At 59.9% G+C, this 26951-nt stretch overlaps 2 protein-coding genes across 4 annotated transcripts in view; one reads left to right on the plus strand and one right to left on the minus strand.

Moving 5' to 3' along the window:
• The first annotated feature begins 3552 nt into the window (after positions 1–3552).
• NSG1 (neuronal vesicle trafficking associated 1) lies at positions 3553–14943 on the plus strand. The gene is made up of 5 exons (XM_007529224.3): positions 3553–3607; positions 4405–4558; positions 8334–8450; positions 14077–14187; positions 14717–14943. The coding sequence occupies exons 2-5, from the start codon at positions 4430–4432 to the stop codon at positions 14918–14920; spliced, it is 561 nt and encodes a 186-aa protein (XP_007529286.1). The 5' UTR covers positions 3553–3607; positions 4405–4429; the 3' UTR covers positions 14921–14943.
• A 929-nt stretch (positions 14944–15872) lies between these two features.
• The window catches only part of STX18 (syntaxin 18), a 67457-nt gene continuing 56378 nt past the window's right edge, over positions 15873–26951 (minus strand). For 2 of the 3 annotated variants that reach the window (XM_007529217.3, XM_060188561.1), the window contains 9 exons: positions 25707–25822; positions 24464–24541; positions 24282–24348; positions 20817–20932; positions 19151–19239; positions 17346–17404; positions 17109–17178; positions 16619–16699; positions 15873–16107 (listed from right to left, as the gene is read on the minus strand). In XM_007529217.3, the coding sequence (XP_007529279.1) occupies positions 16012–16107; positions 16619–16699; positions 17109–17178; positions 17346–17404; positions 19151–19239; positions 20817–20932; positions 24282–24348; positions 24464–24541; positions 25707–25822 (772 nt within the window). In that variant the 3' untranslated portion in view covers positions 15873–16011. The remainder of the gene's footprint in view (positions 16108–16618; positions 16700–17108; positions 17179–17345; positions 17405–19150; positions 19240–20816; positions 20933–24281; positions 24349–24463; positions 24542–25706; positions 25823–26951) is intronic. The other variant, XR_009549068.1, reaches the window with a different exon arrangement.

Below are 26951 nucleotides of genomic sequence, written 5' to 3' on the forward strand. Positions count from 1 at the left end.
GCACCCCTCTGGCATTTCAGGTGCCAGGATCAAACCTGGGGCTCTCGCTCAGGGAAGTGCCGTGCTTCCAGCCTGTGCTGCCTTCCTGGCCAAGCTTTGGGACATGGGCCACTTCCCATCAAATTTGTCATTTCCTTTTTTCTTTCTTTCTTTTGCCTCCAGGGTTATCACTGGGGCTCAGTGCCAGCACTAGGAATCCACTGCTCCTGGAGGCTACTTTTCCCATTTTTGTTGCCCTTGTTGTGGTTGTTATTGTTATTATTGTTATAGCTGTTGTGGTTGTTGGATAGGACAGAGAGAAATCGAGAGAGGAAGGGAAGACAGAGACAGAGACAGACACCTGCAGACCTGCTTCACCGCTTGCAAAGTGACCTCCCCCTGCAAGTGGGGAGCTGGGGGGTCGAACTGGGATCTTTACGCCATCCTTGCGCTTTGCGCCATGTGTGCTTAACCCTCTGCGCTACCGCCCAGCCCCCAAGTTCGCCATTTGAACACTCAAAGCTCACACTTCCCTGGTGGCTGGTTCTGTCCCAGAGCAGCATGGCTGTCACCTCTGATTCCAGAACATTTTCAGCAGCCTCAAAAGAAGCCCCAAGGCACTTAACAATTATCCCTTCAGCGCAGCTCTCCCCTCTTCATGCATCTGTAAGATTCTGGATGTTTCGGGGGTCGGGTGGTGTGGCACAAAGCGCAGGGACCCGCGGAAGGATCCCGGTTCGAGCCCCCGGCTCCCCACCTGCAGGGGAGTCGCTTCCCAGGCGGTGAAGCAGGTCTGCAGGTGTCTGTCTTTCTCTCCCCCTCTGTCTTCCCCTGCTCTCTTAATTTCTCTCTGTCCTATCCAACAACGACAACAACAATAATAACTACAACTGTCATATGCTTTACATTGGTTTGTTCTAGCCCTCCCCGCCAAGAGAATCGGATGAGTCCTGTTAATTTCGTGGGCCTGCTTGGCCCCGCCCAAAGGAACCCAGAGAGAGGGTTCCTGAGTCCGAGAGTAACAGAGTTCCTGAGTTCCGGAGTTCGAGAGTTTCAGGGTTACAGAGTAAGAGAGAGTTCCACAGTGGAAGAGTTTCAGAGGGTTCCCGAGTACGAGAGTTCATGAGTTCGAGAGTAAGGGAGAGGGTTCCTGAGTTCGAGAGAAAAAGAGAGAGTGCTTGCGCCGCAGCAAAGAGACAGCCGAGTTCTGTTTGGTGATTAGTTTGTGTTAGTTTATGAATCGTTGTTCTTGAATAAAGAAATACAGCTTCCCTGCCCAGCCGTGGTCTCCGCGTCTCTGTTACCCGCCGTGAAGCCTAGCCGGCCTGGCAAGAGCCTCCGAAATTTTAACAACAACAACAATAAAACAACAAGGGCAACAAAAGGGAATAAATAAATATTAAAAAAGAGGGAGTCAGGCAGTAGCGCAGCGGGTTAAGCTCATGTGGCACAAAACGCAAGGACCGGCCTAAGGATCCCAGTTCAAGCCCCAGCTCCCCACCTGCAGGGGAGTCGTTTCACAAGCAGTGAAGCAGGTCTGCAGGTGTCTGTCTTTCTCTCCTCCTCTTCGTCTTCCCCTCTTCTCTCCATTTCTCTCTGTCCTATCCAACAACTGTGACATCAATAACTACAAAAAAAAAAAAAAAGGGCAATGAAAAAAGGAATATTTTAGAAAAATAAGGACAGGCTGGGGGGGTCACCTGCCAACACCCATGTCCAGTGGAGAAGCACTTACAGAAGCCAGACCCCTCACCTTCTGCTCCCCAAAAAGAACATTGGTTCATATTCCCAGAGGTAGAGAAATGTTAGGGGAAGATGAACAGAGGGCTCTGAACCCCAGCTACACAGGGACCTGGAACGTGTGTCACCAGGAACCTTTGTTTTGCTCCATCACTGAGAGGGAAGAGATTCCGGGAGACACCTGAGGAAGTCAGGTGCTGTTTCTTTTACTTAGAGGGAGGAGGGAAAAGGAAGGGCAACTATGAGATGCCTTCACTCCTAGGTGGAAGATAGAGAATTAAAATACACAGACTTGAAAAAAAGGGGGCGGGGGGAATCTTACAATCTTGTGACCAATTGTGAATCACAAATTACAAAAAAAAAAAAAAAAGAAAAGAAAGAAAACTTCTATATAGTCAACCCATATCCATGACCTTGGGAGAACTATGGGGGTGGGAGTGGTGTGGGATTATCCTATTATCATCTTTTTCTTAAAAAACATATTTATTTTTATGCCCTTTTGTTGCCCTTGTTGTTTTATTGTTGTAGTTATTATTGATATCGCCGTTGTTGGATAGGACAGAGAGAAATGGAGAGATGAAAGGAAGACAGAGAGGGGGAGAGAAAGACAGACACCTGCAGACCTGCTTCACCGCCTGGGAAGCGACTCCCCTGCAGGTAGGGGAGCCGGGGGCTCGAACCGGGATCCTTGAGCTTTGCGCCACCTGCGCTTAACCCACTGCGCTACCACCCGACCCCCACCCCCATTATCATCTTTTACTTGACTTTTATCAAATCATTAATTAAAAAAAAACCCAAGGGCAGAGATGTGCTCCTTCATGTCCATTGATGTCACCAATATATACAAATAGTCACTGAAAATATGTAAATATTCAGCCCCCTTATCACCTGGCTCTGGGGGCTACCCCAAGGCAGAGAGACCCCCCCAGAGCAGCCCCCAGCCACCCCCCCAGGGGCCCCACTGGCGGCTTCCTAGCGGCGTCCCTATGTGTGCCCCCCGCCCAGTCCAGGCAAGCACTCCGGAGCCCTCCTGTCCCTAGCAGAGAGCCCTGGACCGCTACCCCAAAGCCTCCACCATCTTCCAGGCCTCTGCTACTCACTTTATATTTTTTTTGGGGGGGGAGGGGAGAATCCTTTCCTCCTCGCTAGGATTCCCGCATCCTGACTGCGTGGAGCTGCCCTGCCAGGGAGTCACAGTGGGCACCCCTCTCTCTGTCGTCCCTGCTCTCCGCTTACAGGTCCCAGACCCGAAGCCCCCCATGGGTGGGAGATACCCTGCTGGCACCCCACCCAGCTCGGGGTGCTCGTCCTTGACCCTCCTTCATTCCTCCCCGACTTTGGGCCTTCTTGAGTCCCCGTGTGGGGGGGGGGTCTCTCCCTCCCTTGCCCCCAGTTTGGGGGTGACCCGTCACCCCAGGCTGTTCCGAGCTCCCATCCACGGTGACTCCCCCGACCCGCTTCCAGTCCCCCCTCCCCCAGCTGGAGGTGCGCGCCCCTCCCTCCTTCGCCCAAGTTTGGGGGTGCGCCCTGAGCCCACGGGGCTTGGAGCCCCCACCCTGGGGGGCGCATCCCCCCGCCCCGCCTCCTGTCCGTCTCCCAGCTGGAGGTGCGCGCCTCCAATCTGGGGGAGCCCCCCTCACCCCCACGCGGCCACCCCGAGCTTTCCATTCGGGAGCCCCAGCCCAGCCCTGCCGCGGGGTCCCCGGGGAGCGCCCCTTTGTGTGCGCGCTGCGTAGGGCGAGGGCGGGCGGAGCACCCCGAGGGGAGGAGGCGCCCGGCCCGCCCCCCATGCCCGCACCCCACCCCCACCCGCAACGCCGCCACCGCCGCCGCCGCCGCCGCCGCCATTCGGCGAGCGGAGCCAGAGCAGCAGCGCGCAGCGGCCAGGGTGAGCTGGGGGGCACCCGCGCTCTGCACCCCGCGCCCCTGCAACCATCCCACCCCTGCAGAGCGCCCCACCATGCGCCCCTGCACCCCAGGAGCCTCGGCTCCATGCAACCATCCCACCTCTGCAGATCGCCCCCACCCATGCGCCCCTGCACCCTCGGGGTCTCGGACCCCCTGCAACCACCCCACCTCTGCAGACAGTCCCCCCAGCGCCCCTGCACCCCCGGAGCCTCGGCATCCTCCAACCACCCTCATCCCTGCAGACCACAACCCCCCCGCCCCGCGCGCCCCTGCACCCCATGATCCTGCAACCAACCCCACCCCTGCAAACCGCCCCCCTTGCAACCCCCCACCCGCGCCCCTGCAACACTAGAACCCCACCCAGTACAACCACCCTACTCCTGCAACCGCTCCTGCGCCCCCTGCGATCCCCACCCCACGCCCCTGCATCCCCCCCTGCACCCCGGGAGCCCTCGCCTAGTGCCCCGTGCCGCACCCCCTGCAGCCACCCCACCCCTTCAAACCACCCGGCGAGCCCCTCATTCCCGCCTCCTGCACCCCAGCTCCCTTGCACCGCGCCTCCTGCACGCTGTGCCCTGCGAGACACCCCTCCGGCCCCGGAGCCCCCTGCACCCCGTGCACTCCGCGCCCCCTGCACCCCGTGCACCCTGTACCTCCGCGCCATTGCACCCAGTCCCGTACGAGCCCCGCCCCCTGCACCCCCGACTCCACCCCCCAGGAGACCAGGCTCGGGGTCCCTCCGGCTCGCCCTGACCCCCCTTGCCCCCCACTCCGCAGGCTGCAGCTGTGGCCCCCCGGAACCATGGTGAAGTTGGGGAACAGCTTCGCGGAGAAGGCTTGCAAGCAGCCGCTGCTGGAGGATGGCTTCGACACCATCCCGCTGATGGCGCCCCTGGATGTCAACCAGCTGCAGTTCCCGCCCCCCGATAAGGTGAGCCCCCCCTGCCGCGGTGTGCGCACCCCCAAACCTCAGGCGGCCGCCGCGACAAAAGCACCGGGCTGGGGCTGGGGTGGGGGCCTGGGGGACAGGCGACCTCCGGGCTTCTTGGGGAACCCCCTCCCCGTGACAGCCAGTGCACCCCCTCCACAATGACCCGGGAGGGGTCCCCGCCCCGGAGGCTCCACTCCTCCTCCTCCCCTTTGACCCTGGGTGCCCTTCGGACGACTTGCCTCTTGGGGGACCCCTCCCCCCAGCCTCTCCCCGATGCTGCAGCCGCGCAGCGCCCAGGCCTCCTGCTCCCTTTGTTCCCCGTGACACCCCCAAACGTCAGTGCGAGTCGCCCCGCCTTAGCAGACCCCCCCACCGGGGGCACCCCCTGCCTCCCACAGCGCCTCTCTGCCAAATTGAGGGACACCCCCTTCCCCCAGCAGACTGCAATGGTGGGGCCCCCAGAGTTCACCCTGAACAAAGGCGAACCCCAATTTGGCATTCTGAGGAAGATGGAGAGACAGGAGGTAGCCCCAACCAGGCACACCCTCCCCCATCTGCCACCCCCAGCCGGCCACACCTCCGGGAGTCCTTGCTGTCCCTCCTCCGGTTGCTGTCCTTCCTTCCTTCCTGCCTGCCTGCCTTCTTTCCTTCGCAGTCTGGCCTCAGGCCTGGGGTTCATCTGGCCACCTGGGGAGGGGGTAACCACGACATTGTCCCTGCTACCAACTCTTCATTGTGTATTTTTTTTTTGGTGGGGAGGGGCTGCAGCAAGTGCTTCAGCAAAGACCCACTGAGGGACCCCCGTGTCCCCTTCCCCGCCATTGGGCATGAGAGTCTCTGCAGGGGTGGGTGGTGCCTCCGGTCTGGCTCCAATGTCCACTGTCCCCTCCCCGTGCGGGACACGTGTCCCCAGATGCCACCTCCGTCAGATGACTCCCAGCCCTGTGCACAGCCCAGCCGAGTTCCGGAAGCCTCTGGGGTCCTCCTGGGCCAGGAAGGGGGGATCCCGTGCACCCTCCCACCATGTGTTAGGCGGCAGGGCTGTAAGGGGCTCGGCTCACTGCACTGGCCTGTGTGGGGGGGGCCAGCTGTGCACCTCACTTCTGCAAGGCAGCTGCCAGCTCCTCGTGAGGGCGAGGGTTGGGGTGCCCAGCTTCGTTCCCTCCGGGGCAGTTGGGGACATTGGGCAGGGGCCCCAAAGGCCCCTTTTTTGGGGGGGCAGGGCCAGCCGGAGCAGGCGGGAAGCACTGGAGGGGCTGCCCCAATGGCTGAACTTGTGCTCAAGGTCACAGGGCTGGTGATGGAGGGCAGGGTGATGTCAGGATCCCCCAGCTGGCACAGGGCACAGCCCTCCAGCGGGCACACCCCCGTGTGCAGAGACCTCAGGACGCCAGCTACAGGTGTGGCCCTAACGGTCACTGCAGTGTCCCCTGGCCTGGCTCCCCAAGTCTCCCATGGGCAGCAGAGGGGCTTCCCCAAAGGGAAGGGAAACATGGAGGCGGTGGCCCCTGCCAGCCCCCCATTTTGTCCCTGTCACCTGCTCTGTGTGGCAGGAGGGGGTGCTTGCAGGCGAGACCCTCCCCACACTCCCACCAGGCATGGGAAGGGGTTCAGAGCAAGTTGGGGGGGTGGTCAGCTGAAGCTGGAGGTGTAGGAGAGGATGTGAGCTGGCAGAGGCTGAGAGACTCCTTGGGTCTCATACCACCCCACCTTGGGTGAAGGGGTCGGAGCAGGGAGGCCTGGGGTTGGGGGGGCTATGGTGGAGCAGGACCCCCAGACAGAATTCCCTTTTTATGTTTTTTAAAAAATATTTATTTATTTATTCCCTTTTATTGCCCTTGTTTTTATTGTTGTAGTTACTATTGTTGTCATTGTTGTTGGATAGGACAGAGAAAAATGGAGAGAGGAGGGGAAGACAGAGAGGGGAGAGAAAGACAGACACCTGCAGACCTGCTTCACCGCCTGTGAAGCGACTCCCCTGCAGGTGGGCAGCTGGGGTTCGAACCGGGATCCTTATGCCGGTCCTTGTGCTTTGCGCCACCTGCGCTTAACCCGCTGTGCTACAGCCCGACTCCCCAGAATTCCCTTTTTATGTTTTTTAAAAAATATTTATTTATTCCCTTTTGTTGCCCTTGTTTTTATTGTTGTAGTTACTATTGTTGTCGTTGTTGTTGGACAGGACAGAGAGAAATGGAGAGAGGAGGGGAAGACAGAGAGGGGGAGAGAAAGACAGACACCTGCAGATCTGCTTCACCGCCTGTGAAGCGACTCCCCTGCAGGTGGGGAGCCGGGGGCTCGAGGGGCTTGAACCAGGATCCTTAAGCCAGTCCTTGCGCTTAGCGCCATGTGCACCAGCTGTGCTACCGCCTGACTCCCGCCCCTTTTACATTTTGGTGGCGTGGGGCTTCCAATGGTCCCAGCAGACTCGTTACTATTATCACCGTTACTATTATTATTAAATTTAAGAGAGGAGTAGAAGACCCCCCCCCAACACTTGTCATGCCTGGAGCTCCTATCTGAGCTTGAACCTGGCTCCCGGCACTTGGCAGGTGTGTGTTCCTGCTGTGTGAACTATCTCCCAGCCGCCAGAGGGCCTCCTTAAAAACTGTCCCACCCACCCCCTCCCCAGCCTCATCCTTGGATCATGGGTCTCAGTACCCAGAGTAACATTCAAAGACCCATGAGCGAGGCCGGGTGGTAGAGCACCCAAGTGAGAGGACATATTGCAGGGCACAAGGACCTGGGTTCAAGCCCTGCTCCCCACCTGCAGGGGGAAAGCTTCAGGAGTGGAGAAAAAGGGCTGCAGGTGTCTCCCTGTCTCTCTCCCTCTCAAATTCTCCAATAAAAATAGAAAGAAGAAAAAAAAAAAGAGGGGCTGGGTAGTGGTGCACCTGATTGAATGCACACCTTACAGTGCACAAGGACCCGGGTTCAAGCCCCTGCTCCCCACCTGCAGGGAGGAAGCTTCATGAGCAGTGAAGCAGGGCTGCAGGTGTCTCTGTCTCTCTCCCTCTCCTCTCTCAACTGCTATCTTATCAAATCAAAAGGATAATTTTTTAATTTATTTATTTTTCCTTTTCTTGCCCTTGTTGTTGTAGTTGTTGTTGTTACTGATATCGTTGTTGGACAGGACAGAGAGAAATGGAGAGAGGAGGGGAAGACAGAGAAGGGGGAGAGAAAGACAGACACCTGCAGACCTGCTTCACCGCCTGTGAAGCGACTCCCCTGCAGGTGGGGAGCTGGGGGCTCGAACCAGGATCCTTATGCCGGTCCTTGTGCTTTGCGCCACCTGCGCTTAACCCACTGCACTACCGCCTGACTCCCAAAAGGATAATTTTTTTATTATTTATTTTTTTAAATTTTATCTATTTATTCCCTTTTGTTGCCCTTGTTGTTTTATTGTTGTAGTTATTATTGATGTCGTTGTTGTTGGATAGGACAGAGAGAAATGGAGAGAGGAGGGGAAGACAAGAGAGGGGGAGAGAAAGACAGACACCTGCAGACCTGCTTCACCGCCTGTGAAGCGACTCCCCTGCAGGTGGGGAGCCGGGGTTCGAACCGGGATCCTGACACCGGTCCTTGAGCTTAGCACCACCTGCGCTTAACCCGCTGCGCTACAGCCCGACTCCCCCAAAAGGATAATTTTTTAAAAGAGAAATATCAGAATCCCACAAGAGCACTGCTAGAGTGTCCTGCTGAGCCCAGGGTGGGGGGTACCCCTCTACCCCAGGTAGATGCCCTCAGCCTGCTGACCCCCCTCCCGTCCCCCCACCAGGTCGTGGTGAAGACCAAGACCGAGTACGAGCCTGAGGGGGCGAAGGGCCGGGTGAGGCCATCTAAGATCCCCGAGTTCACAGTCAGCAGCAGCGAGGGCATCTCAGAGCGATTCAAGGTGAGTGCGGGGCCCGGGGTGGGAGGGTGGTGGTCCTGGGAAGACGGATCCCAAGAAGGTCTGAGCCCGCAGACCCCCCCAGTCCTGTCCGGCCCAGACACCTGTGTCTCACCCGGGGACTCTGCCAGTATCTGTCTCCCCAGCCCCAACCCCATCATGGCTATTATTATTATTTTCTAATTTAATTGTGTTAATTAAAAATTAGACTGGTGTTTCAGAGACAGAGTGTGGGAGAGGGAAAGACTTAAAAGGTCTGGGGGGCAGGCAGTGCACGTGTCTGTCACCCTAGGGTCTGTCCCCCTCCCCGGTCCCCACCTGCAGGGGGGGAAGATTCATGAGCAGTGGAGCAGGTCTGCAGGCGTCTCTCTCCTGTCCTATCTCCCCTCCCCTCTCAATTTCTCTCCTATCAAGTAAAAAAAAAAAAAAAAGGGCAGGGGCAGGTCAGTGGCACACCCAGTAGAGCGCACAAACTACAGTGCACAAGGACAGGGGTTTGAATCCCCGCTCCCCACCCGCACGGGGACACTTCACGAGTGATGACGCAGGGCTGCAGAGGCTCTGTCTCTCTCCCTCTCTATCTCTCCCTCCCCTCTCAGTTTCTCCTCTGTCCCGTGACATAGAATAAATGAGTGAATATTAAAAGGCCCAAGCTGCCCCGTGGGGACGGGGAGGGGGGCCAGGCTCTGGATAGGGCAGACGCCCCCGACCCATGAGCTGTCTGGGGGGGGCGCTCTCTGCATTTTCAGGGGTCTCCCGCTGTGCTGTCTTCCCGTCATGATCCCCCCCCCCCCCCCGCCTCCCGCCAGCCTTTAAACAAATGTCACAGCTACTGTGTCTGTCACCCCCTATAGGGGCTTTACGGCCGTGGGCTGATGTTTCCACAGAGATAGAGACAGAAAGATGACACAGAGAGAGAGAGAGAGACAGAGAGAGAGGGAGGGGGAGGCAGGCCACAGCACCCCTAGTCACAGACGTGGCCAGGAGCGAGAGGGGAGGGGCACTGTGGCACCTGGGGTTGAGGAGGGTGGGCCTCTGGGTGACCTTGGTCAAGGGCTCTCTCCTGTCTTTCACTCCTTTCTACCCTCTTTGTCCTCTCTCGTCTTTCCCCTCCTCTGTTTCTTCTCTTCTCTCCTCCTTCTGCCTGGTCTCTCTCCTCTCTGAGCCCTCTTCTCTTCTCCCCTCTGTCTCTCCTGTTTTTCCTGTTCTGTCTCCCGTCTCTCCTCCTCTTTTTCCCCTCTCTGCCTCTCCTCTTTCTGCTCCTATCCTCTCTGTCCACTCTCCCCTCTCTTCACCCATTCTCTCTTTTTCCTCTCTTCTTTCTCCCTCTCTCTCTTCTCTTTGTCTTGTCTCCGTGTCTCTCTCCGTGTCTCTCCTCTGTCCACTCTCCCCCCCGTCTTATCTCTCTCTGCTTCTTTCTCTCCCCTCTCCTCTGTCTCCATCTTTCTCTCCCTCCTCCTTCTTCTCCCACTCCACAGGGCAGCCAAACCGCTCTCATCCACCCCCTCCTTGGTCCCTGTGTCCCCAACTGCAACTTCCCTGAAGGCCCCCCGCTCGTGTCCCCTGGTCCCTGTCGCTGGCTGGGGTGACGCACGTGGGGTCCCCTGACTCCCGTTGCCTGGAACAGGGCCCCCAGGGCTGTCTGTCCCCCTCCAGGCCTCTGCTGCCCCCTGCTGGGGAGGTGACCGCCCCCCCCCCCCATGTCTGCCCACCTCAACTTGGCACTTGGGGCCTTTGCAATTCACAGCCTCTGGGAAGGGGGTGTCTGGGATCGTGTAGGGTCCCCGAGTGCTTGCCCCCAACTCAGCCCCAAGTGCCAGCACCTCTCACCTCCACCTTCCAGCTCCCACATCACCTCCTGCAGGCAGCCCTGGGGATTGCCCCTGCCCTCTTGCTGTTCCTGTTGCCCTTGGTAACGGAGCCAGGTACAGGGTAGGGGCTCCCAGGAGTGGGGCTCTGGGTGACTTGTAAAGCTGCTTGCCTCACAGCAGCCTCTGGGGGCACTATTATTATCTCCAGCAAACCACTGGGGAAACCGAGGCATGGGGGGGGGAGGGGAGCTGCTCTGGGCTGTGAGGCCAGGAGATGAGGTCACAGGCTCTTGATCTGCAGAGGGGAGGGAGCCCTCCATGTCAGTGTCCCTCCCCCTCCATGCCAGGTCTGTGATCCAGCGCCCCAAGAGGTTCTTGGGACCTGGGCATGGGAAGGGGTTGGAAACCAAGGTCCCTTGTTCTGAGCTAGTGACTCAGGGGAGGGGATGGTGTCGTCACCCCCCCACACACACACACACAATGTCAGCCTTAAATGGAGGGGCTCTGGTGCAGCCAGGCCTCCCGGGAACCCTTTTTGCTTGCTGGGGCTGAAGCTGCAATCCTGGTGGCCTGCCTGGAGGCACTGGCCTGGGGTGGGTGGGGGGGTGTTGCTGGGACTCAGGACCCTCTGCAGGCCCCGGGTGACACTCCCCCGACCCAGTGACAGATGACCTGCCCAAGGTGTGAGAGGGGGTCCTGAGTGAGGAGGAGGCCCCTGTGTGACTTGAAACATGCCCCTGAGGGAGCCTGCCCCCCCAAGTGTGAGCAGTGAGCCCCAGGGCCTGGGAATGTGCATTCTTCCCACTGACATTAATGGCCAGAGAGAAGCAGGGGACGTCACCCTGGGGGTGCTGGGCTCCACTCGGGACCCCGTCCTGCCCGCCTTGGGCCCTGGATTGTGCTGGGGGAGGGGGTCCTGGCCCAGGGTCAGGCTGGGCAGGGGTGGGGGCGGTGCCCCTCGCCCTTCTTCAGGGCTCAGCCCTTCCCACTGGGTTCTGGTGTCTCTGGCTCACCCGCCCCCTTCCCAGAAGCTGCCGGTGCCTGCACCTTGGGGTGCCCTCTGGTGGACGACATGGCTGGAGCCGGCCCAGCCCAGATGAGCCTCTGCGGTTCAGTGTGGGGCTGCCAGGGGTCTCCACTGAGCCCCACCTGTCCCTCTGGGGAGCTGGAGTCTGGGCGGAGCCTTGCAGGAGAGCTGGGGGAGATGCTCTAGAAGGAAGCACAGGCCAAGCCTGCCCCCACACCCCTACCCCGCACAGCTGGTCCTGGGTGGGACCCTGGGCGGCCCTTCCCCTCCCGGCCCTCCCCCACACCAAGGGGGTGTCTTGTCCTCACGGTCTCCGTGACCTTGAGCTTTCCGTGACATCCCCAAACAGCTAGGGTGCAGCCTGGCCCCTGGTGTCCAGGGTAGGGTGGGGGGGGTCCTTCCTGGGGTGCCTTGCCTCAGAGGGCTGAGCCCCTGGGGGTCACCTCTGTGGCCCCATGCCCCGGGTCCAAGCCAAAGGCGTCTTCACTGCCGTCTCTGGCCTCCAAGGCGGGTGGACTTCCTTCTGCCCTTTGTGACTTAGACGCCTTCCCTGTGTGAATGGGTGGACGCGGCAGGACAGATGGACAGAGCCCAGAGCCCCTGCAGGTGACCAGGGTCACAGAGGCTCAGGGACGGGCTGGAGGCTGCCTGGTGACAGGGAGGAGGGGGCCAAGGTGTTCCAGGCATCCCCACCTGTGAGTGACCCCCCCCAAAGTCAGGATCCCCATCTCCCCTGCCCCACAAGGAGGACACTCAGCCTTGCTGGACAGAGACTTTCTGGCCCAGATGGGACACTCAAGAGGGTGCCAGGAGCCAGGCCTGTCCCGCCCTGAGAGGTCACCTGAGTCCCATCCCTAGAGGCCCTTCCCAGAGACCCCACGGCCCCCTGGTGACCCCTCATGACCCTGACGTCATACTTCAGCCTTCCTTTTTTTTTTTTTTTTTTCCTCTAAGGTTATTGCTGGGCTCAGTGCCTGCACTACAAATCCACTGCTCCTGGAGGCCGTTTGTCCCATTTTTGTTGCCCATGTTGTTATTACTATTGCTGTTGTTATTGGCTAGGGCAGAGAAATCGAGAGGGGGAGAGAAAGACACCTGCAGATCTGCTTCACCTGTGAAGCGACTCCCCTGCAGGTGGGGAGCTGGAGGCTGGAACTTGGACCTTCACGCTGGTCCTTGCACGTCATGCCATGTGCACGTAACCCTCTGCGCTGCTGCTAGCCCCAGATACTTTATTTATTTAGATCATAGTTGTTGTTATTGCTGTCATTGTTGTCAGACAGGACAGAGAGAAATGGAGAGAGGAGGGGAAGACAGAGAGGGGGAGAGAAAGACAGACACCTGCAGACCTGCTTCACCACCTGTGAAGCGACTCCCCTGCAGGTGAGGAGCCGGGGACTCGAACCAGGATCCTTACACTGGTCTTTCCGCTTTGCGCCACCTGCGCTCAACCCGCCGCGCTACTGCCTGGCCCCCGGTATTTTATCTTTTAAACTCTATTTTACTGGATAGGACAGAGAGAAATTGAGGGGAAGAGGGAGATGGAGGAAGGGAGACAGAGACCTTCAGACCTACTTCACTATTCAGGAAGGTGGGGAGAGGAGGCTCGAACCCAGGTCCTTGCGCATGGTAATGTGTGCCCAACTGGGATCTGATACCACCGGGCCTGCCAACCAAGGGTCCATCTGCTCCCACGCCAGCGCCCTGCCGTTCTGCTAATTGTAGCTTTGACTGTGCTTCAAGTCAAGAAGGCCCAGTTCTTGTCCACAGCTGGGGGTCCGGGCCACGGAGGGGCCCAGCTTGGGATGCTCGGCCGTGGGTACGGGTGCTGGGCGCGCTGCTCTGGTGACACACAAAGGCGCTGGCCTTTGCTTCCGGGGTGTCACCAGATCAGAAGCCACTGGGGCTACTGGGAGCATCTCGCGCAGTCAGGTCTCAGGCCTGGCCTGGGCACCGCACCCACGGGGATGCGGCCGGGCGGGTGTTGGTCTGGGGGTGGCCCCGGCCACCTGCTTGGTACAGCCCAGGCCAAAGGTGCCTCTCGAAGCAGACGGTGCTGCTTCTGCTGTGCAGACGTGCGGGGCTGCCCCCTTGACTGAGGGTCACTCAGCCAGTGCTCACGGGGAGATGGGCAAGTTGCATACTTCACCCATCTACCCACTCACTCATTCATTCATTCCTCCTTCCTCACTCACTCACCCCCATGTACTCCACCTCTCCCTCCCTCACTCACTCCTCCCTCTTTCACTTGATTCCCTCATTCAGGTTCCTCCCTCATGTCTCTCACTCGCTCAGGGATCCTGGGGGGGGGGGCAGGGTGCAGCTCTGCTTGGCTGGCCCAGATGGGGAGGGTCCCCAGGGAGCGGGGCCGGGAAGACTGAGGAGCCGGTGGAGGTGGGGGGCAGCGTTTGGGAGGGAAGGGCAGTAATGGGCAGGAGTGATACCCACTGGGCCCTGTCCCCAGGGTGTCATGGGCCACCCCCCACCCCCGGTCCCCAGGGCCAGTCACTCCGGAGTCAGGCATGGGGCTGCTCCTCTCTGCTGCCCCTGCCCCAAGGCCAGGTGTGTCCTTGTCACGTCCCCTCCTGGTGGTGACCAGATCCCACGTGGTGGCTTGTCCTGGCAGCCAGGTGTGTGTGTGGGCGGGGCTGGGCTGGCTGGGGTGACGGGACACTGAGCTGGGCGTCCCCTGGCCTGGAGTGAGGGTGACACGGCGGACAGTGAGGGTACCCTGCGTGTCCTGGTCCTGCAGACCCCAGTGCCTGAGCGGCTGTGCCCCCCCCCCCCCCAGGTGCTGGTGCTGGTGCTGTTTGCCCTGGCTTTCCTCACCTGCGTCGTCTTCCTGGTTGTCTATAAGGTGTACAAGTACGACCGTGCCTGCCCCGACGGCTTCGTGCTCAAGGTGACGTCCCCCCACGGGAGGGCGGGGACACTCCCCTGGCCCCCAGACCCACGGGAGGGCGGGGACACCCCCCAGACACACAGAAGGGAGGGTACCTCCCTCCAGACCCACGGGATAGTGAGGATACCCCCAGGCTCACAGGAGGGCGGGGGACCTAAGATCCCCTCCCAGACCCCATAGGAGGGTGGGGGGCTCCTGACCCCACCAGACCCCACAAAAGGGTGGCGGAATCCCCCCAGGCCCCCGGGAGGGTGGGGGGCCCCTCATACCTCCCCACCACAGGCCCACAGGAAGGTGGGGGGCCCTGACCCCAGGATGCCTGGACTCTGCTTCTGCCCCCTGGTGAAGTGGGCCCCGTCCTGGCCCCTGGGCGACGCCGATAGGAACTCTGCCCGCTGCCATCTGTCTGGGAACAGAGTGACAGGGGGCGGTCAGCATCCCTGGGGTGTGGAGTGACCTGGGGTCAGCATCCCCTGCCTGCCTGCATGGAGACTCAGCCGCCCCTGTGTCCCCTCCGGCTGTCCCCCAGAGCTCCCAGTGCGTCCCCCAGGGCCTGGGCACCTACTACACCGAGCCGCTGGCGCAGGGCGCACGGGGGAGGCTGCTGGCCGCGGGGACCCCCCGCCTGGACTCGCCCGGCACCCCCCGCGGCTCCCCCTGGATGGCCGTGCTGTCGGAGGAGAAGCTATCTGAGCAGGAGACCCAGGCTGCCGCTGCCGAGAGGGCTGCCTAGGAGGCACGGACTCGGGGGGGGGGGGGGGGGGGGGGCAGATCCCCCGCCAGTGCTCGTCCCCACGCCCATCCGCCTGCCCTCCGCTTTCAGAATAAAGCTCCTGCCACCCCCACCCGCATCCGTCCCTCACGCCCTGGGACTCACCCCTGGCCACTATGCTGGGTCCTCTCTGTCCCTGGAGGTGTCACTCAGGAGAGGCTGGGTGGCCCAGTGCCGGGGGGTGGGCCCCCCACTTGGCTAGGAGCAAGCTTTCTCCCAGCCCCCACCCCCCAGTCAGGGCAGCAGGGCCCCTCCCCCCAAAGCCATGGAGGGCCCATCCCCCAGAGCAGCAAGGGGGAGGCTGGGTGGCTCAGGGTCCAGTGCTGGGGGGTGGGGGGGCTGTCTGCTTTACCCTCCATCAGTAAGTTCCTTCCTAGACACATTCAGGGGAGTGGGGGAGGCAGGGAGTTTGTGCAGTAGACCCCGGGTGGTGGTGGGGGCCCAGTGTCACAGCTCAGGCTTTGTGGAGACACTTGGCATTAAAGCCTTTGTTCACAGACTCACTTGCCAGAGGAAGTCCGTGTGTGAGACTCAACAGATGGGGGTGGAGGGTGGGGTGGGGGCTGTTTGGGGGGGATGACAGTTGGGGAGGGGGCACAGTCCTGTGGGGACAGCTACAGAAACCCCTTCCCAGGATGTGGCTTCAAACACAGGCCTGAGCTCCATGGGGGGGGGGGCAATCACCCCCAGCTGGGTTTTTTTAGAGGGTGGCGGACACTTCACTATGCCACTTGCCACCCGTGATGCCTGTCGCTTCAGTCTGAATGCAGAGCCCCAGGCCCCCCAGCCGTCCCAGAACCCAGCAGCCACTTCTCCAGGGCCAGCTGTCCCTACCTGGGCTGGGGGCTGGCGGGTGTGTGTGGGGGACACCTCCCAGGACGCCGACAAGAATGAGGCCCAAGAACGGAGGAGCTCTGAGCACAGTCTGTATTGTGAGCTTTTGGGGGACGTGACCCCAGCCGGGGCTCCCTGCAACTCTGGGACTGCAGACCAGCTGCCCATGGCACCTCGGTGCCTCTCCGGCCTGCGCTGGGCGGGCCCCGTGGCGCTTCCTAGCTGTCGTACCAGTCGAGGAAAAGCAGGGAGAAGGAGCACATGACCAGGAAGAAGAGCACCCACACTCGGAAGCCGGCGTTGTTTTTGATGGCCTGGGTGGGCGTGGGGCTGTCAGGGGGGCCGGGCTCCGTGACAACCCCCCCCCACCAACTGTAACAGGAGGGGTCAGCACCCACCCCCCAGCTGCTACTGAGGGGACGGGCGTCCCTGTGAATCCCGGGGCGAAGACTGCACACAAGGGTGGGGGCAGACACAGCAGGACAGACAGATGGGCTGGACCCGCAGCTCTCTTATGTCCTGCTGGCTGGGCCCCAGAGGACGGGAAGATGGGAAGGAGGAAGGGGGCGGGCAGTGCGCCCACCCTGGAAGCCAGAGACAGCACTGTAGCTCGGATGCAGGGTTGGGGGCACACAGGTGAAGGGGGGGGAGCAGGACTCAGCCCTTTCTCTGGTGATGCCCCCCAGGAACCTTCACCGCACCGCAGACCCCAGGAGCTGGGCTGCACACTGGCTGTTCACCATGGCTGCCATGGGAAACTTGAGGTCACGGAGGCCAAGGGCGTGAGCACAGGACACCCCTGGGGCCGGGGGTGGGGGGACCCACCTCCCTGATGTCCTCGTTGCCTTCCTTGATGTTCTCGGTGGCGCCCACCACCAGCTGGTGAATGTTGTCGATCTCAGCTTCCTGCCGGGAGAGACGGCGGGTGGCGGCTGTCAGCACCCGTGGCCCGGCCCCACCTGGGGCCCTCACCGCGCCCAGTGGCAGGAGCACCCCCTCAGGACTCAGCACCAGGACTGGGGCGGACCCCTCCCTGTGCCTGCTGAGCGCCGCCCGCCAGTGTGGTGACACTCCCCCCTCCCCACTCCTACTGCCCCAGGGTGGCAGCACCCAGCTGCTCAGCCCGCTAGGGCACAGGACCCACGCAGCACGCCCGAGCCCTGAGCTCCTGAGTCCTGGTCCCTCCCTGGCCCCCCAGCACCAGCTCCGGCGGGGCTGCCCCCAGGCTCAGGGCCTCACTGAGTCACCAGGGTCCCCACGCAGCTTGGACATCTGTCTGTCTCAGTGCCCGTCCACCTGTCCTGGGGACCCTCACCTGCTGTAAGACCTTCTCTGTGAAAATCTCCTGGAGCCTGGATATTTCCACTACTTTCCCTTCGATTTGCCTGCAGAAAAAACAAGAAAGCAAATCCCAAGGGGGCACCGGAGACGCTGCTGGGTGGGGGTGGGGGGGCTGACAGAGTCAGCTGGGGGCGTGGCCCCCATCAGGGCGCCAGCATCTGAAGGTGGGGTGGTGGGGAGTCACGGCAGTGGGAGTGTGGGGCTCACGCACCTCACCTCTTCGAAGAGACTGCTCATCTCCCCAATGAGCCGCTGGTTTTCTTGTTCAAACTGAGGAGAGGAACCCGGGGGGTGAGAGAGACCTGTGTCTGGTGGGTGGGGCGCAGTGGGGAACCCCCTCCCCCTCCCAGACGCCCCCAATGAGACCCTGCCCCCAGGGTGGGTGGCCTGCCATCCCATCTCCTCTGCCTGGGTGGGGACAGTGGCCCTCGGGCTCCCACATCCCCAGCAGAGAAGACTCAGCAGGGTGCGGTCACGGCCACCCTGGGGTGCGGGCAGGGGCAGGACCTGGGGGTCAGCCTCCACGCAGCAGGTGGGGGGATAGTCTTGGGATGACAGGAGATGGGGGCCCTCGCAGCCCTGCTGGACCCTCATGGCACCAGAGAGCTTTCTAGACAACAAACACCAGACTTTGGGGCGAGGAACCCCAGAGCACGTCTGGGGTCTGAGTGGAGTCTGAGTGAGGGTCACAGCTCCACGTGCCCAAGGACTGTCCTCCCCACGCACACCCTAAAGTGGTCTTATGTGGCTGAAAATCCAGGAAGGAGGCCTGGGCAGGCCCAGGCTCCCTCTGGCCGTCATGGGCCCTTCCTCAGGGCAGACACGCTGCCTGCCCACCCAGGGCTCTGGGAGCACCCCAGCGAGGTGCTTAGCTTCAGCCACCAGCACCCTGGGCTGGGGTGGGGGCGTGGTGGTCCCCGCCGGAGGGCTGAGACCGGCTGGGGGGGCCCTCTAGAATAGGCGAGAGTCACAGCCCAGCACCAGGCAGAACGTTCTAGACTCTGACGTGAGATGCATCACAGTCACTCCTCGGGGGCATCGGCAGACCCAGCCCCAGGTCTCAGGCCCCCAAAGGGAGAGGTGGGAGGGGAGCTTCCTGTTGGGTGGAGCTGCAGGCCCCAGGCCCCTGAAGGGAGAGCTGGGATAGGGGCTTCCTGATGAGGACACACCTGGGGGGCTGGCAATGTAGACCAGATACCTCCTTGGCACATCCCAGGGCTCAGGCTGGATGCTCGAGGCTCGGCCTCCTGGGCCAGGGGCACTGAGCTGGGGATCCACCGGCTGAGGACAAACGGGCCCTTCACCCGTTGATCAGACCTGGGCATCACACCCCGGACGGGGGCCCTGGCCTTGGGGCGGTGTGAGACAGGGCTGGCAGTGCCCAGTGGCTCTCAGTGCCATTGCTGGGGTGTGGCTGGGGTCTGGGCGTAGGCTCACGTACTGCTCCAGTCTGCCTACCAGGGTCTCATCCTGGGAGCACCGAGCATAGCACGGGGGGGGGGGGGGGGGGGAGATACGTGCCTTGCTGTGGTGTCTGTCTCTAACGTGGAGGGAATGGCATTTTCCAGGCCCTCGCACTCTCTTCCCCCACGATGCCACACACCGGCAGGCCCATGGGGTTACAAAGCTCAAGAGCCGCCGTTATCAGACAGCCACTTGGTCTGGACTGCTCTGTGGCCGCCGGCGAGCTCTCTGCACCAAGCTGGCCAAGGCGGCTTCTTCCTCCAGCCTTCTGGTGCCGCTTTCAGATGTGAGAGGCAGGGGAAGGACCGGGGAGCCCAGGGGAAGGTGGGCGCTGACGCCCTCACACATAGCCTCCAAGATTCAGGATAAAGTCGGGGCCAGGCTGGGGATGGCCTCTCAGACAGACTGTGGTGGCTAGGGGATGGGGTGGGCTGGGCAGGCAGCACAGTGGTTCTACAAGTGACCTTCGTGCTGCCTGGGGGACCCGACGTCGGCAGGTTCGATCCCCAGCACCACTATCAGCTAGAGCTGAGCGGGAACCAGCAGTCTTACCATCTGGATCTCTTCTGGGGACAACTCATCTTCCCCTCTGCTCTCTCCCCACCTTCCCAGCTCAGGCTGGTCTGCAGCTGCAGCCTTTTCTGTGAAGAGACGATTGATGGGGCTGGGGAGACAGCAGACGGACTCTGCAACAGACTCTCCTGCCTGAAGCTGCGAAGTCCCAGGTTCAGTCCCCAGCACCATCGTCAGCCAGAGCTGCGTGGGGCTCTGGGCTCTGTCTCTGTGTATCTTTCTGCCATAAAACAGAAACAAAAAAAGAAAAAGGGCCGGGTGGTGGCACAGTCGGGTAAGCACACTTATCACCCATGTGCAAGGATCCGGGTTTAGGTGAGCTCTCCACCTGCAGGGAGGAGGCTTCATAGCTGGAAAGGCAGGTCTGCAGGTGTCTATCTTTCTCTCTCTATCTCACCCTCCCCTCTCAAGTTTTCTCTGTCCTATCTAATAAAATAGGAAAGTAGTGGTCCGGGAGGTGGCGCAGTGGCTAAGGCACTAGACTCTTAAGTTTGAGGTCCTGAGTTCAATCCCCAGCAGCGCATGTACCAGAGTGATGTCTGGTTCTTTCTCTCTCTCCCCTATCTTTCTCATAAATAAATAAATAAATAAAATCTTTAAAAAAAAAAAGAAAAGAAAGAAAGGAAAGATGACCTCCAGGAGCAGTGGATTCATTGTGCCAGGACCAAGCCCCAGCAATAACCATGAAAACACAAGGAAAAAAAAAAAGGAAGAAAAAGGAAGAAAAGAAGAAACACTGAATTGACATCAGTAGGCAGAGCGTTTGTTTTAACTGTGTGTGCGTTGGGGGGGGGCAGACCCCCACAGTGTGGTCCACAGCTGGAGAATCTGGACACTGCGCCTCCCTGCCCCTGCACAGCAGAGGCCTGCCTGTGTGCACGTGAGCATGTGTGTTTGTGTTGTGAGCACGTGTGTGATGTGTGTACAGGCTCAGGGTGGGGCTGGGCTCAGTGTGGCTGTTTGCTGAGACCAGTACTGCTGTGTGTGTCGACGTCAGAACACACACACACGCGCGCGTACACGCACGCACGCACGCACAAACACGCACACACGCACAAACACGCACACACCTTTCTGCTTTTGAACAGGATAAGTGACCTGTGAATTTTCTGGTGAAAAATCACGTGTATGGGGCCCGGCTGGTGGCACACCTGGTCCAGTGCCCACAGCACCACATGCAAGGCCCCAGGTTCGAGCTCCCGTCCCCACCTTCAGGGGGAAAGCTCCAGGGGCGGTGAAGCGGGTCTGCAGGTGTCTTTCTCTCTCCCTCTCCATCTGCCCTCCCCTTGCAAGTTCTCTCTATCCTATCCAGTAAAAAAGATATAAAGGGAAAAAAAAAAAAAGGCCACCGGGAGCGGTGGGTTCATCATGCGGGCACCAAGCCCCAGTGACAACCCTGCCGGCGACTAAAACACGTCTGTGTGTTCCACACAACTGTGAAGTGGGCCAGTGACACCCGCTCCCCACTCCTCCCACACAAGTCACCACTGTCCTCTCTGGAGACGCGGAAGCAGCCTCCTGACTCGAGGCAGGAGCATCCAGACCAAGGAACAGGCCACTGGGGTCCCCCGGCCTCACAGAAGGGTCCCCGGCAAGCAGCAGGATATACTACAACAGGGGCGGCAGGCCGGGCGGTTATGGGTACCTGGCTGCTCTTCCAGGATGGGGGTCTCCTCAGAGTCCTTGGCGGGGGGTGGCGGGACGTTCTCAGGAGACCTGGACTCTCGGGTCCTTGCGCTCGGCTCCGGCTGCAGCCTGGATCTGAGAAGGAGTGCCGGGCCGTGAGGAGCCTGCCTTGCACGTCGGGAATATGTGAGCAGCGCCAGGAGCTACTTGGCGGGAGGGGGATGCTCATGCCGCACTGCCCCCACCCCCAGGACAAGGTTCTGAGAGCAGGGCTGCTGGGTGGGGTCGGCAGCCGCTTGGGGAGTCCAGCACACAGGCATGCAGCGAAAGCTCCCTGGCCATGCTTCTGGGAGACCCTCTGATATTTCTTTTTCCTTTTTGAAAATATAGTAGGACCCAGAGATAAGATGTAAACAAACAAACAAACAAACAAGGAAGGAGACTTAGAAGTAGCAACAGGTGTAGGTGTGACTTAGGAAGGAAGAGAAGGCAGGACCATAAATACAGACGGTTGTAGAAGGAACAGTCAGCCCATCTCTGCGCCCTTGGGAGAACCACTGCAGTTTCCAGTGAAGGGAACGGGGACAGAGAGCTCTGGGGGTGGGAACGGGGTGATTATACCCCTGCTATAGTTCTGTAAATCAATATTAAATCACTAATAATTTTTTTCCTTTGATTTAAATTGTCACCAGGGTTATTGCTGGGGCTCAGTCCTAGCACTACAAATCCACTGCCCCTGGCAGCCTTTAATAGAACAGAGGGGAGATAAAGAGGGAGACAGACAGACAGACAGACACTGCAGACCTGCTTCATTATTTGTGGAGCCCTGCCGCCCGGCAGGTGGGGAGGGGGGCTCAAAGCTGAGTCTTGGTATATGGTAATAAGGGTACCTAACTAGGTGTGCCACTGCCCAGCTCCCTGACCCCTGACTTCTTGATGCTTGTAGCCTTGAATTGTGATGCCTGAGACCTTTGGGGGGGGGGTGTCTCTCTGCTGAGCCATCTTCCTAACCATTGGGAAGCCTGGTTGGAGCGGGGAAGGCTGGCCCCCTGCTTCAGGAAATTGTGAGGATGTGGTTGAGCTTGGCAGGGCTTGACCTGAGGACTGTGTCTATCCTGTTAGTCTCTCTCTCTCTCTACCAAGAGGTTGAGCAAGGAGGGACAGGAGTAACCCCAAAGGTTTGCCTCATCCTATCAGACTCCCTGCCTCACAAAGTGCCCCGCATTCCTGATACTATGGTCTATTAGATAAAAAGAAAGGGGGAGATGTCGGGCATTAAGCCAGCTCCCCTGCTCCACCCTGCATTCCGGACACTGTGGCCTATCTACATAATCATTGTTTTGCCTGAAAGATCCCCACCCATTCATTCCATTGCTTTGATCTATCTTCTTTCTACCCTCAAGACGCTCCCTGTCTGCAGGATAATATTAATCCCACCAGTTAAAACCCTCACAACAGTTACTAAGGAAGTTTCTACCTTTCCAGCTCATTTTTGCCTTTCTCCACCCCCCTTCCTAGCCATTTCCATTTCTGACTTGCTGCTTCCCGGTCTGCCATTTAAAAGCCTTGGCTCTCTGATCAATAAAGACGTTGCACTGCCTCCCCGCCACGAGTTCCTGAGTCATCTCTCCCGCGTCGCTGAGTGAGTAGCAGCCCAGGCTGGCTCTGGTCGAGTTCTCTCCAGCCCAGAGAGTACGCGCCTGAGAAGAGGCACCCCCACGCTAGCCTGGCTCCCTGCTGTCTTTCACATCTGTCCTTCTGGCCATTCAAGTCCTCCTCTCTGACAGGCATGCGGTACTTGAACCTGGGTCCTTGTGCACTGTAGTGTGAGCACTTAACCAGGTGCACCACTACCCCCCCAATACAGATTTTTTATTGGATAGAGAAACTGACAGGGAAGGAGGGAGGAGGGAGGGAGAGAGAGAAAGAGAGAGGCTTGCAACTCCGCTTTACTGCTTACAAAGTTTTCCCCCTGCAGGTGGGGACCAGAGGCCTGAGCAAGAACTTGTGCTCAGCCAGGTGCGCCGCCACCCGGCCCCCAGAACAGGTCGTCTTGACGACAGATCGCCTCCTCTGGCCAGAGCTCAAGTCCATGGGGGCAATGAGCAGGGCGGTGGTCCCGCTGTTGGGGGCCTGACGTGCGCGCTGTGACGCCCCGCCTGGGGCAGACGGCGGTCAAGCTGAAGGGGCGCTCTGGGCGGAGGCCTGTGGGAGCAGAGGCCGGGCTGGGCCGGGCTGCCTGCCAAGGGGCCGAGGGTCTCTGGTTCCAGGCATACAACCAGATGTGCCACCGCCATGCCAACGAGCACAGTCTCCACCGAGAACCGGGAGCTGGGGAAGGAGGCAGGGACCCGCTCCTGCTCCTTGGTCCTTAAGACCACTTGTCCCCAAGGGGCATTGGGTTGAGTGTGCACAACACCGTGTGCAAGGATCTGGGTTCAAGCCCCCACTCCCTATCTTTGGGGGGATGGGGGGGAGTTTCATGAGTGGTGAGGCAGGTCTGCAGGTGTCTGTCTCTCTCTCCCTATCTCCCTTCTCAATATCTGTCTCTGTCCAATGGGGGAAAAAAAGGGAAAGAAAAAAAGGGGGGATAGCTGGCAGAAGCAATGGGTGGTGGCATGCCTGGCTCAGAGCTCACATTACGGTGCTCAGGGACCCGGGTTTGAGCCCCCGCTCCCACCTTCAGCGGGGAAGCTTCAGGAGTGGTGAAGCAGGGCTGCAGGTGTCCCTCTGTCTCTCTCCCCCTTTTTCCCTCACCCTCTCTCGATTTCTCTCTGTCTCTACCCAATAATAAGTAAATAATTTAAAACATCTTTAGAAATAAAAACGAATAGGGAGTTGGTCGGTAGCAGATGGCGCAAAGCGCAAGGACCGGCGTAAGGATCCTGGTTCGAGCCCCCGGCTCCCCACCTGCAGGGGAGTCGCTTCCCAGGCGGTGAAACAGGTCTGCAGGTGTCTGTCTTTCTCTCCTCCTCTCTGTCTCCCCCTCCTCTCTCCATGTCTCTCTGTCCTATCCAACAACGAAGACATCAATAACAACAACAATAATAACCACAACAGTAAGACAAGGGCAACAAAAAAGGGAAAATGAATAAATATAAAAAAAAAGAAAAAGAAAAAAAGAAATAATAAGGAATAAATAAGGGCTGGCGGTGGCACAGCAGGTAGAGTGCACACTTTACAGTGCTCGAGGACCTGGGTTCAAGCCCTTCTCCACCTGCAGGAGGGAATCTCCCTGAGAAGTGAAGCAGGGGTCTGCAGGGGTCTCTCTGTCTCTCTCTCAATTTCTGTCTCTCTCCAAAATAAATAAATATTTAAACATTACAAAAATAAGGGTGAGAAGCCAAGTGGCACATGGGGTGTCTTCTGAGACCTTCCCAGAGCTGGTGGCGAGGGGTGAAGGGGACAGACGCCGACACTACCCCATGGCGCTGCCCCGTGCCGCCACGGCTCCAGCTCTGGGCAGCTGGCGGGAGCCACTCACAGTCTCTTCTTGTCCACCACGCGCTTCACCCGGATGGCCCTCTGCTCCGAGTACAGTTTGCACACGCCTGTGGGTGAGGGTGCGGTGTGGGTGCGGGACATGGCGAGCCTGAGCGGCTTCTGGACCGGGGTCCACCTCTCCCACCCCGCCCGCCCCGAGCCCAGAGCGAGCGGCAGGGTTACTTTTCAGATAATCCTCCACGAAGTCCAGCACGGCGCTGCGGTGCTCCTTCACCTGCTGGGAGTGGGTCTCCTTGTGGGCTGTGGGGGGGGGGGCGAGAGTCAGGCCCACTCCCCGTGCTCCCGTCCTCCCTGCGGGCTCCTCCCTCAAGAGAGCACTCGGACACGGCTGACGGGCAGCTCTGGCACCCGGCCATGGCGTGCTTACTTATGTTATTATTATTATGATTTTAGTAATTGAGAGGAGAGAGTGGAGAGGGAGAGAGAGAGACAAAGAGACACCTGCAGCCCTGCTTCACCACTCGTGAAGCTTTCCCCCTGCAGGTGGGGGCTGGGGGTTTGAACCTGGGTCCTTGCGCACTGTAATGTGTGAACTCAACCAGGTGTGCCATCGTCCAGCTCTTCATCTTATTTTTAACGAGAGGGAGATACACAGATAGAGATAGACAGATAAGAGACCCCAGAGCCCAGCTCAGCTCTGGCTGTTGGTAGAGCTGGGGATTGAACCTGGGACCTCAGAGCCCCAGGCAGGAAAGTCATCTGCAGAACCCCTGTGCTGTCTCCCTGGACCTCAACAACTCCTCTAACAACTCTCTTCCAGACTTCGGTCGCAATGATTTTAAGGGCGGGATTGCTGAGGCCCCAGACGCACTAGCCTAGGTGTGTGTATGTGTGGGGTGAGGGTGTGGTGGCGTCATGGGCTCACACTGACCCTCCAGGTGTTTACTGAGCCACACTCAGACAACACCGCCCCTGCCCAAGCTGCTGCCTCTCAGTCCGGGACGCCCTGCCCTCCCCAGGGGCCACCCCGCTGCCCCCACCCCATGTCCCCTGCCATCCCCAGGGAATGCTCTGTCTCATGTGTTCCTGGACCCACACAGCCTCCACAGCCCAGGCACCCCAGCCAGGGACCACCCTGTCTGCCCTCCATGTCCCCTGCCCTCCACAGGGACCGCCCTCCCCCTTCCCATGTCCCCTGCCCTCCCCAGGGACAGCCCTTCCCCCCACCCCCATGTGCCTGCCCTCCGCAGGACTGCCCTCCCCCCCACGCCCCTGCCCTCCCCAGGGACCACCCTGTCTCCCCTCCATGTCCCCTGCCCTCCACAGGGACCACCCTATCTCCCCTCCATGCCCCCTGCCCTCCCCAGGGACCGTCCGCCCCTCCCTGCACCCTGCCCTCCCCAGGGACTGTCCGCCCCTCCCATGCCCCCTGCCCTCCCCAGGGACAGTCCGCCCCTCCCCGCACCCTGGGCTCTCAGCTGCTGGATGGCTTCGGAGCAGGTTTTCATGAAGGTCTGGGCGTCCTGGTCGATCTGGTCCCGCTCGGCGTCCGTCATCTTCCCAAACTCGGACGTCATGTGGCTGGAGAGACAGAGGTGGCTTAGAGCGCACACCACAGGGCAGGTGTGGGCAGGGGGAGCCCGGGGCCATCTGCTGGACTTGGGGTGGTCTCCATGATCCCCAGAGAAGGTGCCTTCCTTCCCCCGCACACATGGGCCACAGAGCAGCTGCAAGAAAAGTCAGAGCCGGGCATGGCGCCGGAGACAGGCGAGGGCAGCCGTTCTGCTCCCCTCTGCATGGCGTGGGACAGGGGACAGGGGGCAGGGGGCAGGAGGCAGGGGGCCCAGCACTGAGGCCACATGGGCGACTCTCCACCTTATCCAATAAAATAGGAAATAAGCAAAAACAGAAGGGAAAAATGGTTGTCGGGAACAGTGGATTCAGATGCCGAGGTAACTGATGGCAAAACGAAACAAGCAAACCAGAACCTTCACTTTTCCCCAAGCAGCACACAGGGTGTCTTCTGAGAGAACCCGAGACCTTCCCATAGCTGGTGGAGGGGTGAAGCACGAGGGTCCTGGACCCACTCCCTCCAACACACACACTGTGCCGACCGAGCCCGGGCTCCAGCAGGACCTGCGATGCTGAGTTGTGGAGGGGCAGGGGCACCCCACAGCTGCCTCCTGGGTGGGGCCCACAGCACCCTCATCCCCGCGCCGTCCTCCAGGCACAGGCCTGAGCCCCCCACCTCCCCAGCTCAGCTCTGGTGCCCAAGCCCCCGCCTGCCCATCCCCAGCTCTCGGTGGACAAGGCCACACACCTGTCCCCGTCGCCCTCTGCTCTCAGACCAGGGGCAGCAGCTCTGCTTGGCCCTGCTGCTCTCTCCATACACAAGTATGTCAAACAAGAAAGAAGAGGCAGTTGGGAGGTGGCGCAGCGGGTTAAGTGCATGTGGCGCAAAGCGCAAGGACCGGCTTTAGGATCCCGGTTCGAGCCCCCGGCTCCCCACCTGCAGGGGAGTCGCTTCCCAGGCGGTGAAGCAGGTCTGCAGGTGTCTGTCTTTCTCTCCTCCTCTCTGTCTTCCCCTCCTCTCTCCATTTCTCTCTGTCCTATCCAACAAGAAAACAACAAGGCAACAAAAGGGAATAAATACATACTTAAAAAAAAAAAAAAGAAAAGAAAAAGAAAGAAGAGGAAAAAAGCAGCGCCG

This window comes from Erinaceus europaeus, chromosome 3, assembly GCF_950295315.1.
Source record: "Erinaceus europaeus chromosome 3, mEriEur2.1, whole genome shotgun sequence".
Classification (NCBI taxonomy): domain Eukaryota; kingdom Metazoa; phylum Chordata; class Mammalia; order Eulipotyphla; family Erinaceidae; genus Erinaceus; species Erinaceus europaeus.

What these genes read in the sequence shown, in the direction of transcription:
- NSG1 (XM_007529224.3), top strand. Translation starts at nt 4,430, where the DNA reads ATGGTGAAGTTGGGGAACAGCTTCGCGGAGAAGGCTTGCAAGCAGCCG. An exon ending in AGTTCCCGCCCCCCGATAAG is followed by an intron (nt 4,559 to 8,333) that starts GTGAGCCCCCCC and finishes TCCCCCCACCAG; the next exon opens with GTCGTGGTGAAGACCAAGAC. An exon ending in GCATCTCAGAGCGATTCAAG is followed by an intron (nt 8,451 to 14,076) that starts GTGAGTGCGGGG and finishes CCCCCCCCCCAG; the next exon opens with GTGCTGGTGCTGGTGCTGTT.